Here is a 12,231-nt window from a genome sequence, read left to right as displayed (position 1 = left end):
TATGTAGATTTCCTTTACCATTTCTTCACTGAAGTTTGAAAAAAAAAAAATCGTTTCAAGGATGAACTGAAAAGAGGATCCATCTTGATAAGATTGTCATCTCTTGATTAATAAGCTTGAGAAGCCATGTGAGCCTTTGGTTACTGGGGAGAGGAGCTAGGGAGTGAGGTCTATGCCTGGTTTATTTTCTCCATTTCTGCAAACATCATCCCACTGATGAAATGAGGCCAGTGGACCAGGTTTTAAAGGGGATGGAGGATTGTACGAGAGCCACAGGGAGCTGTGCAAGGGGCAAGGTTTAGATCCCCAGAAAGAGGCCGATGGATGAGCCTGTGGCCGTTTCAGAGGTGTGAAAAATCAGCTGCCCTGTCTCCAGAAAATACGAGAGGCTGTCTTCTTTTTAACCTTTGTAATTCCCCTTCTATTCTCTCTGACATTCATTCAGCTGCCAAGAGCGTTTGGCAAGGTTTGGGCCAGCGAGCACACTTGCAGTGACCGCTAACCTTGGTATGTCCTGACACTTATGATGAGCGTCTGCAGGACGCAGAAGGCAGGCAGCCTGCTATGTCAGGCTTTTATTATGTACTGCAGAGGCTAGGGACAGCCAGTTTAATAAAACAAATCATCCTTGAAGGTAAAGCAACTGGGAAGAGGAGGAGGAAGACGGGGGGGAAAATGTGTCTTTGCCACTCATTCTGATAAAAAAAAGAATAGCAAAATAAGCACCCACCCAACGCACCGTGTGTGTGTGTGTGTGTGTGTGTGTGTGTGACAACCCAGGCACCCCTGAGCAGACTTGAAAACATCCTCCCATTTCTCCCATTTCATCTAAGCCCACAAGGCCCTCGTTTGCTCTGAGGAGACTCAAGAACAAACAGTGGTGATGAAATAGGTGGATGCTGAGAGTCAGCCCCCTTGAAATGTATGAGTTTGGTCAAGTACCTCCTCACAATTCTATTCTCCTCCAGATGTCAAGGCAAGGAGAGGCAAGACCATTTGGGGTGAGGTTCCTATATTGGGATGCCTTTTATCAAAGCAAAGTTTCCACTCGCCTCTCCTGAAGAACACTCAGCACCGCAGCTCCCACAATAGCCTCAGAGTCCCAGCCAGAGACTTTGGAAGCCTTTTGTTTTTCCCCTGTGGCATGTCCAAAGGCATGGCCTTCCCTCCCCCTCCCAGCGGCCGGCATTGTCTTGCATTCCAGGGACTTGATTGACTGTTGCCACCTGATGCTGAAGAGATACTCTAGGGTTCATTCTGCAGATTGTTGGGTTCTATTAAAAGAAACCTAGATAAGGGATTACTTGTCACTAAGGGATTTTCTGCAGATGTTTATTAGTGATTGGAAATCCATTAGGTGTGAAGAGGTACTGAAAAAATATGGACAAGACCAGTCTCATAACCCTGAATTTTTAAGATGCTCACTCAGAACATCAGAAAGGAGTCTCCCCCCAACCCCCCTTACTCTGTTAAACAGAGTTGGGGAGACTTTTCTGGCAGAGAAGTAAGGGTCTCTTTCATGGGCAATATTTCTACCTGTGGATGGAATTCCTTGGCACTCTTTCAGATCAGTTGCTACCCATCAATTACCTCTGTGGAGCCACCAAAAAAAAGATTAATTGCTCTAGCAGTAGAGGATCTCGTTATAACTTTCTTTTATCTAGCCCAATCCGTTGCATGAGTATTGCCTCAAATTAAGCACAAAATTAGCAAACCATTTCATTTGTTCTCAAAGAATTCATCCCTTCCCAAACATAAACCAATAACCCGAGTCTCCTCTTGGGAATCTTTTGTGTCATTCCCACTTATTTTGAAGTTACTAGCTCTTCTGTGGTTTTTCTAAGCCACAAATCCACAGCTTGTCAAGGTTTTGATGCCTCGTATAAGTAGGAATTACTGAAAATGCATTTAAAAGGAGCCAGCAGGGTTTAATGGCAATAGACCTGAATCGGTTATTTCACATGAGTCTCTTCATCTCATAATTTCTTCATCCCATAGAATCTCATACTTTCTTCATCTATAAAATGAGCTCTGAGATCTATTTCAAGTCTTTAAACTCTATTTTTTTATCATTATTTTAAAATTCCTTTTTTTAAGTATTTAGGCAGAAGGTAAGGTGTGAATCTAGAGCAATGTGGAGCAAAGCAGAAGGCAGGGTCTCGTTTTGAGCTGTTTATCAAAGACGATGCAACAAAACCCTGTGTAGCGTTGTGAGGAAAACACAGAATGGAAGCCAGGAGAGCTCTCAAAAGACATCTAAGGATAAATCCACTACAACTAGATGTAAGTAGGTGAAAAGCTAAATGACATCAAGACACAGATGCACAAGTTGTTAAAGGACAGCCCAAGAGTATTGCCAAAAGAAATGAATGTTTGAAACAGGATGCGTGCGTGTGTGCCAAGTTGCTTCAGTCACGTCAGACTCTGCGACCCTAGGGACTGTAGCCCACCAGGCTTCTCTGTCCCTGGGATTCTCCAGGCAAGAATACTGGAGTGGTTGCCAGGCCCTCCTCCAGGGGATCTTCCCGACCCAGGGATCAAACCAGCATCTCTTACTCTCTTACGTCTCCTGCCTTAGCACAGGTGGGTTCTTTACCACTAGCGCGACCTGGGAAGTCCTTATAAAAGGACAAAACCCACTAAAAATCAGTAACCAGCATGGCCGATGATAAGAAATAACAGGGTGGGACCTCCCTGGTGGTCCAGTGGTTAAGACTCTACCTTCCAATGCAAGGGAAGGGTTTGATCCCTGCTTAGGGAACTGACATCCCACATGCCGTGTGGCATGGCCAAGAAATAAAAATAATACATTTTTAAACATTAAAAAAAAAAGAAAGAAAATAACAGAATGGAGGCTGTGCACACTCCCCAAAGAAATGTCTTTGATCTGTTCTCAGGCAAACCCCCAGAACTGCACTTCTTCCCTCCTCCAAGGCTGACGCTTTTCTAGATGCATCCCCCTCCTCTGACTGTCTTAAACGTCATCCCTGTTCCCTTGGCCCTGGTTTCCAGATCTCCTGGGGGTCCTGGGAGTGGGTAGGCTTCATCTGGCGCCCCTGCCATACCTCTGTCCCCAGAACTCTCTGCCAGGCCAGGCGGCATCTTCGAGTGTTCAAGGACCATAGATCCTCATCGTGGGTCTGTTGCCAATGGCCAGGGAAACCACACTTCTTGAAATGTTTCTTTTAATAAATGCCTCTGATTATGTTTATGTAGCATTTGGCTAACAGCTCCCAAACCCCGTAGTTAGAGTGGGTAGTTGCACTGTGTAACTGGTCTCCAGCCATAATCCCTCTCTCAATAACGCCCATTTGACACAATTTGAAGGATCATCTTTGGGGAAGACAGGAGAGTACTCAGAAAGGCTTGTTAATGACTTTTTATTTGGTAGAAGGTGAGTGCCACTCCATGATTGCCACTCCATGCCCTCCCCATCCCACAAATACACGTGTATGTGCGGGAGATTGGGGAGAAGGTCATCAGAGTTCGGTTGAATTCTCATCAGGGAATGGCCTTTGGAGTATATGGGTTTGCACATTTATGGAGGGCAAGGTGCTACGTGCATGCTCAGTGATATCTACTCTTTGTGACCCCATGAACTGTAGCTTGCCAGGCTCCTCTGTCCATGGGATTCTCCAGGCCAGAATACTGGAGTGGGTTGCCAGCACTACATTAGGTTGCCATTTCCTCCTCCAGGGGATCTTCCCGACCCAGAGATCGAACCAGCATCTCTTGCACTTGAGGCAGATTCTTTACTGCTTGAGCCATTAGGAAAGCCCTGGGGAGCAAGGTGGTATTTCCATTATTTCCCAGGCAGTGGTTGGAACTATGTCCTGAGAAACTAGCCTATATATATATATATATATATATTTTGGGAGAAGCTTCTCAACATTTTCACTTTTTCTAGAATCCAGTCGGCCCCAGATTGGGGCTCTTTTTCTTCTGGAGCATCATTAGATTTCTTTCAAAGGACAAGTGACTTGCCATAGGAAGCACTGAACTTCTTTGTCCAACTCCAAATGTCTCAGACAGGTTTGTCTGGCATCATTTTCATTTTCTTTAACAGTTACTATCATTATAAAAAGGTCCACTGCACAAAGCGAGAAAAGGTGGGGAGAATGGGATCCAATATGTTCAAAATGACAACCCCTCTCTGTTACTTTGGTGAGCAGCAGGTCTGAGCCAAGATAAAAATCTCTCACCTCTTGTCTAGGTGTACCCAGATCCGTCTACACGTGCAGCTGCAGTGCTTTCACTTCCTCAGATGTCTGCACTTACTATAAAAGTAAAACATTATTCATGTGTAAGTTCCCCCACTAAAGGAAAACTACAAAGTGTCAGTGTGTACTTGGAAAATTATAAGTATCTGGAATGATTCTGTGAATCCTTTGTTTCATTGTGGGAGTGATAGGTCCTGCTTTACCATGTAACTCACAAAGATTACTAAATAAGTACATCAGTAGCTATTCCTTTCCCTAGACGAGAGGTCAGACTATTAAACAACTACTAATAAACAATTCATAAGCACATGCACAGAAAAAACACACACATATATTCATTGCTGTGGTAGGAAAGAATTAACAAATAGATTTTCTGAACAGTATATTTGGAGAATGTTTATCTTGAACTACAGTGACTTTGAACAATTCCCTTATTCTCTCTGCGCCTCCATTTTCTTACTGTAAAATGGGGTTAATAACCACAGAGATGTTGGGGAAACTGAATGATACAGTTCACATTCAGTATATAACACAGTACCTGACACATAATAAGCAGTCCAAAAATGTGGAGTATTATTACTGTCAACTGCATAAATCACTCTCTTATGGAGAAACTCTCATCTCAAGGTAAAGTATTTTCTGATGTAGGATTTTAGGATTTGGTACACATTTTGTATTTTGGACTTCCCTGATGGCTCAGATGGTAGAATCTGCCTGCAGTGTAGGAGACCTAGGTTCGATCCCTGGGTCAGGAAGATCCCCTGCAGAAGGGAATGGCAACCTACTCCAGTATTCTTGTCTGGAGAATTCCATGGACAAAGGAACCTGGTAGGCTACAGTCTGTGGAGTCAGAGTGAGACACGACCGAGCAACTAACACTTTTGTATTTTGGGACTCAGTATTAATATCATCATCTTACTCCTTTTTTTTGTCCGCAGCGTAGAGGCATACCTCAGAGATATTGCAGGTTCCATTCCAGACTACCAAGTGTTGCAATACAGCAAGTCACATGATGTTTTCTTTAATTTTCCAGTGTGTTTAAAAGTTATATTTATACCATATTATACTCTATTAAGTGTGCAACAGCATTATGTCTAAAAAAAGTATAGACCTTCATTAAATATACTTAATTGCTAACAATGCTAGCCATCATCTGAGCCTTGAGTTGTAGTCTTTTGGCAGTAGTAACATCAAAAATCACTGATCACAGATAACGAGAGCAAAAAGTTTGAAACATTTCGAGAATTACCAAAGTGTGACACAGACACATGAAGTGAGCAGTTATCATTGGAAAAAATGGTGCTGGTAGGCTTGCTTCACACAGGGTTGCCACAAACCTGCAATTCATAAAAAAACTCACTATCTGTGACCTATAATAAAGCAAAACAAAGTGCAGTGAAAGGAGGTATACCTGTCCTTTATAGTGCGGAATATTTTAGTATACAATTTAGCAACAGAGTGGACAGTCCTCTAATACAAGCAGGAAACTAAGGTTTTAATTTTCTTCATTTGTAGCGTGGGTTTAGTTTATATCAAAGGCCAATTATTAGTCTACTTTTGAGAAGACATTTTGTTTTCCTAATGGAAAAATGATTCAAATTCTGAAAGATAAGGTAGAGAACTGATTCTGGAATACACCTCTTTAATGAAGTGAGGAGTCCCAACAGTATGTCTCCATCTTTCTACTCAAATATTCACAATGGAATCCAAGTTTTTCAATAGGTCTGCATGTATCCTTTGCATAAGTCTTTTTCTAAAACTCTACAAAGCTGTCAACCCCACATTACAATGCTACTATATATAACAACTTTACATAAGAGAATAGGGGTCGGCCATTTTTAGAAAATGCAGGTGCCCTGTAAGCCCCTATCTGAAAGAAAGACCTTAGCTCAATTTCCTTTGAAGAACTGGAGACTTGAAACTGAAAACTTTATTAATGCCATTGTCTCCTTGTATCAGCAGGTTCCAGAGAGATTCCTGGAAGTTGCGCAGATCACATTACGGGAGTTTTTCAATGCCATTATCGCAGGCAAAGATGTTGATCCTTCCTGGAAGAAGGCCATATACAAGGTCATCTGCAAGCTGGATAGTGAAGTCCCTGAGATTTTCAAATCCCCAAACTGCCTACAAGAGCTGCTTCATGAGTAGAAATTTCAACAACTCTTTTCGAATGTATGAATAGTAGCAGTCCCCTTTGGATGTCCACGTTATCCGTGTCTAGATTTTGATTTCATATATGTGTGTATGGGAGGCATGGATATGTTATGAAATCAGCTGGTAATTCCTCCTCCATCATCTTTCTCTCATTTTCTTCTGTTTTCAATTGCAACGGGGATGGTTCTTTTCCTGCCGCCTTTAGTTTACTTTTGCCCAAGGCCCTTAACATTTGGAGACTTAAAATAGGCTTAATTATCAGGGAAAAAAAGAATGTTGACGTGTGTAAAGTCTATATTAGCAAGGACGGGCATTTGTTTAAAATGCGTCTGCTGGATTCATGGTTTGTTGCAAATGGCGGTTGGCGGAGGGAGACCCGTGACAGAGCACAACTCCGCAGTCAGTGATGCGTCTCTTGTGTTTACTGCTGAGAAGGTCAGAAAACTGAATGAAACCACTTGATAAACTTAAATATTTTGCTTGGTTTGAACTCAGTAAGTAGCTTTTTATCACACGTTTGAAAATAATGCCGGTGGCAGATCAACAGCTCACTTTGCAAAAGTACCCCAAAAGGCCACATTTTAAAAAGAAAACATGATCACTAACTGTCAAGTTTTTCCTCAGAGAAATGGCAAACACCCCAAACTAGTTTCTTTTGGAGGCAGAGCAATTTTATACAAAACTGACTTTATCAAGGTGAGACTGGAAATTCATGTGGTTTCTAGTCACCTCTCGGAATTTTGCAATAGGTTCTTCTTGGTAGTAAGTGAGTACCTATCATTCTTCATACAGGAAAACCCCTATAATGTGTTATTATTTTCTGTTTATCTTGCTTAAGATATAAAAAGGCACATAAGTTTCAATTTTATTCTTTGCAAAACTTTGTTTATATGCTTTAGAAGAATTATCATGTCTGTTTAATATTTAACAATTTTTTTTTTTTTTCGAAAAACACTATTTGCTGAATTCCTTTCTATGGTAAGGAATAAAGGACATCCTAACTTGACCATAAAGTTCCTGCCTATACTAGAAGTTTGTTGACAGCTGCTAGCTGACTGGATCTTCCCCTCCTGAGAGGAGTACATTTGAGAATGACCTATTTTCCTATACATTTCCACACTACCTACCCTGATGGATATTCAAAGTGGTGACAGTCTAATTTAAAGTGTTTTGATTTTAGGTACAGTGTTTTAAAGCAATGATAAAGTCTCTTCTAACTCAGAAGCTAGTAACTGACCAAAACATGAGAAGAGTGTATAGAATAGGAGAGTTTGGGAGTTAACCCAAAAGACACAATTTCAGCACACATAAGAAAGCTAGCTGCTATTTCATGCTTTCTCCAATGGTTCTCCTCTTTTTTTCTTTCTCTTTTCTTTTTCCAGTTTTTCAAAAGTGTACAGCGTTTCCATACTTGCTTTTAAAAAGCCATATGGCATTCACACTTGTTTTCTTGGATGGGTTTTGTGTGCAGAGGCAGTAAGAATTCCTTTTTTATTCTAATAGTGTTTTCCAGAACCCTCCCTCCCCTTCAGTAATTTGATCTACATCTTCTAAAATGACACAGTAAAAGAAAAAAAAGAAAACCCTGGTATTTAGATTATGTATAACATAAATACCATTTTTTCCTTGATTTTTATAAAAATGACATTTGACTTTGAAGAATGTCGGTTGACCCATGAGACTAGCTGACCCAATCACTGTATTTTAACATCATTTATAAATTCTGCTGATGGACAGGAATGTATGAAGGCAATTATTGTCAGCACAAAGCTTTAAAACCTGCTGACTTTAAATTAAACAGTGTGGTCCTGTGATGCCTGCATCATTCAGGAGACACAGCCTCTCACGGTGTGGACGGAGTGCAGCAGCTTAGGCCTGGCACGCCCCAGCCTCCCTGCACAACTGAACCCATCCCCCAGCTCGAGGCTCCTACACAGCATACACAGGCCCGTCGGAGCCAATATGTTCTTGTTCTGGCTTGTTTAGGAAAAAAAAAAAATGTTCAGATAATCATCACATTGGAATATAATGCAAACCAAAAAAAAAAAAAAAAAAAATCCAATCAGCACAAAGTAGAGAAGCAATCTCAACTTGTGGTCACACTCTTTCGCCTTGCTTCACGCCCAAGAGTATGACATTCGTTGTTCACATCAGTATACAACTGGCTCTTTTTGCTGTTCCTTGGAATTCACATCACCATTGTGTTGCCATTTGCAAGGCAAAAGGCAAAACTGTAATGTATTCACCTATCAAGACAGATTGCTAGTATCTTCCTGATCTGGGGCAAATTTAGTATTGATTCCAGACATATTTAGATTTTTAGTATTATTCTCCCCTGCCTTTCTAATTTAAGTAGACAAATTAAGCAAAAGTGTGTATTCACAACCAAATGTTGATGTGCTTATCCACAATAATATCCTCTCAATGTTCGCTGAGGCATAGAAATTGTTTCAGAGTAGAAATTGCAGCGTGAGTAGAAACTCACCTCATTGTCCTGGAAACAGAACTTGATCATTTTGCTTTTAGATGATTCTTTTTCTTTCACCACCATAAAATCTTGTGCCTCCCAGTGCATTGGAAAATGACAAAAGCCTGTCTCTCAAAATGCCTATTTAACAGGTTTTTTAAAATCACCATCTTTCCAATCTTCATTCAACTCTCACCACATAAAAATTGGCGACTTGGGAGAAAGTTCACTTTCTCTGGTGGGAGGGTGAAGGACTAGGGACAGTTTACAAAGGGAAACAAAGTCTAAAGTCCATGTTGAAGTACCACATTTCCACTTATTTTCTGCTAACCCCAAATATTTTTGCATCTACACTTGAGGTTATAGTCTGTGCCTAGACCTAAATGCACCAGCGGGGGGATTTTTAAAAATCCTTCAAAATCCCACTCTTTTCCCACAAGTACAATTGTTCTTGTGCCTTCTGTGGCTTTCGATTTCATCTTTTGACTTTATTTCCAATTACTACAGCTGCAATAAACACTAGATTTTTTTTCTGGCTGTTTGACATGACGTTGATAGCTATGCATATTTTGTGTCTTTTTAAAAACAAAGCGGGAGAATACGTTTTTGAGAAGAGAATTTTTAGAACAGTTTGATACCGCAAATTATTTTTTCCTCAATTGTTTGAGCAGCATTCGAGTTTTGAAAATTCTTGTAGAAGCCAATTTTTTGTAACTGTGGTGCAAATCTTGTGTTTTCTTAGCCTAACGAAAAGTAGTATAGAAGCAATATTTCATACCATGTGCTATGTATGTGTGTGCAGATGTGTGAACATAAACACATACACACATATACACACATGTAAAAATAGACATATATATATGCGTGTGAAGTGGAAAGCTTACCTTTTCCTACCTAGATTTAAGGACCTATTTTAGGCATTTGTTATGTTTTGTCAAAAGAATGTTCTATTTGCAAAAACAAAACATTTAATTCTCACTGTATCTCTGGCTGTTTAATGAGGACATTTCACTTTAACTGGTAAAACAACGTGGAAGCTGGTAGAATGTAGTAATTATTTAAGGAAATGTTCACCCACATATTCCCGAAGTTTGCTTTGTGCCTCCAAGTATTATTCCATTAAAGTGTTTTATGTTTGCCAATTCATTGTTGCTGTGCTAGGGATGTGGGTGAATATCATTTTAAAAAATGTTAAAAACAACAAAAAAAACGCAAAACAAAAACACTAAAGCAAGAGGGGAACTTTTATAAAGCAATGTAAATATTTAACCTCATGGCTGTTGTTACGTAAGACATGAGATTTTAATAAATAACTACATTCTCACAACATCTGTTGAATTCATTAGGAACACTTCGGTGACTGTATAGACAGTTGAAAGCATTCTTGAAAATCCTGCTCTCTACTTTTAAAAGATAAGAGTCTCTTTCATCAGATGTCAAGGGCAAGGGTAATGCAGTTTCTGTAAATTTATGAAATTTCTTTTCTGTGTACATGAAGACAGTTAGTATGTAATCCCCCCTCCCCCCCACACACACATACATGCATACACATATAGGTTAATATTAAGTCGTAAAGCTAAAGAGTTGGGGGCTTTCAAATTAGGATGTTCCCCAGAAGCAATCATAAATTCATCAAAGAAAAAGTGGTTTACAGAATCCCCTGAGAGAAGGCGTGTGCGTGTGAGGACAGAGCAGAATCTCTTTGCCATGTATATTATAGACTCTTTATTGGTGTGAATAGTACAAATGTTTCGTTCTGGTACAGACTCCGTGTTTGCAAATTACAAGAAGCATTGTTTTCAAAAAGCTCCCCTTAAAAGAACGTAACTGGTTTCTATGAGTAAGCAGTTACTGTATTGCACTTACATGTGACGTTGAAGGAAGTGCAGTTTTGTTTTCTGTAGACCTGTTGGTTGTAAACCACCTGTAAGACTAAAGCTAAAATGCTCGTTTTCAGAGCTGGGATCAAAACTGGTATTTAACCTTTGCATCTCCTTATAAGTATCCTTCTAGAAATATAACAGAATCTGGGAGCAACTGGACTTTGAGTCTTTTCAACTGAGCCCTCTCTCAAAACTGACACCCCGAAAATGCACAAACATGCGCCTGAGCAGAAAAGGCAAAGAGTGGCCCTTTTTTGTGAAATGGATTCATTCTTTGTTTTTTAAAATATTCGAATCTTCTCCATAGGGGGGAAAAGCATTTTTAAATTGTATATTACCACTTCAAAATTAGAATTTGAAAAGCAAATGTATTTGGGGTTGGTCTCAGCAATACACAGAAGAATCAAAGGTCCTGGCTTCCCCCAATATTGTCCCAGCCATTTCTCATATGTATATAGTATAAACCGTGACAAAACACTGCCTTTATATTATTTAGCAATATGTTGTAAATAGCATTATTAAGCTCTTTTTTTTGTAATAAAGACCCTTTGATTTGAATATAGTACAATAACTGAACTGATAAAGTCAATTTTTGATTTTTTTTTTTTAGCTAGAGGCAATTTCAATTGTGGATTTTTGTTGTTGTCTATTGTTCTGAAGACTTTGCATAATTTATTGGTTTAATTTATCCTAATTTATTTGATGAAGGTGTACAATTTTGTATTACCAAGGATGTACTGTAATATTAATTGATATGATAAAAAAACAATGAGACTCCCTGTCCATATTAAAAAATAAATAAAAAGGTGCAGTAGACAATTGATTTTAAAGTAAAAGTAAAAAAAAATTAGTTTGGCAGCTACTAAATTTTAAAACAGGAAAAAAAATTTGTTGGGGGGAGGGTGGGAAGAGGGTTTTACTTTGTGTGTTTAAGCTTTTGTACACTCTGCAAACTTTTACCTTTTGCTTTGTACCACTGAAAGGATACAGTAGTCCAATTGCCTTGTGTGCCTTCCATCTCCTCTTAAACTGAATGTATGTGCAGTATATATGCAAGCTTGTGCAAAATAAAATATACATTACAAGCTCAGTGCCATTTGATTTCTTTTACACATGGGACACTTAGTTTTTGGACCTGTGTCCAATTGTAGGGCAGCAGGCTAGTTGTGACTATAATATCAATTATAGAGTTTTCCTCCTCCTGCCAGTTGGGCAATTTATTTTTTTGTTTGTTATTTTTGGTCATGTGCTTGCAAGATATTAGTTCCCTGACCAGGGATTGAACCTGTGCCCTTGGTACCCAAAGTGAGGAGGCCTAACTACTAAACTGCCAGGGAATTCCCTGGAATTTTCCTTTTTTACAGTTCTTAAGCATACAAACCTAGGATCGTGACACGCAACTCATAGAAATGATCTTTTTTTTACTTCAGACATTTGTAGTAAATGGCTAGATTTCTGTCTGAAACCTCTTCTCACAAATTTAAATTTAACCCTCAGAATTTATAAT

General features: G+C 39.5%; 1 protein-coding gene across 5 annotated transcripts in view; it reads left to right on the top strand.

Annotated features, from left to right (window-relative positions):
- The window catches only part of PROX1 (prospero homeobox 1), a 55,775-nt gene extending 43,961 nt beyond the window's left edge, over nucleotides 1-11,814 (top strand). For 4 of the 5 annotated variants that reach the window (XM_013970386.2, XM_013970387.2, XM_013970389.2 and 1 more), the window contains exon 5: nucleotides 6,180-11,814. In XM_013970386.2, the coding sequence (XP_013825840.1) occupies nucleotides 6,180-6,368 (189 nt within the window). In that variant the 3' untranslated portion in view covers nucleotides 6,369-11,814. The remainder of the gene's footprint in view (nucleotides 1-6,179) is intronic. The other variant, XM_018060737.1, reaches the window with a different exon arrangement.

Source organism: Capra hircus, chromosome 16 (genome assembly GCF_001704415.2).
Source record: "Capra hircus breed San Clemente chromosome 16, ASM170441v1, whole genome shotgun sequence".
NCBI classification, from domain to species: Eukaryota; Metazoa; Chordata; class Mammalia; order Artiodactyla; family Bovidae; genus Capra; species Capra hircus.
Note: the sequence above shows the minus strand (reverse complement) of the source record. Positions and strands in the feature narration are given on the sequence as shown.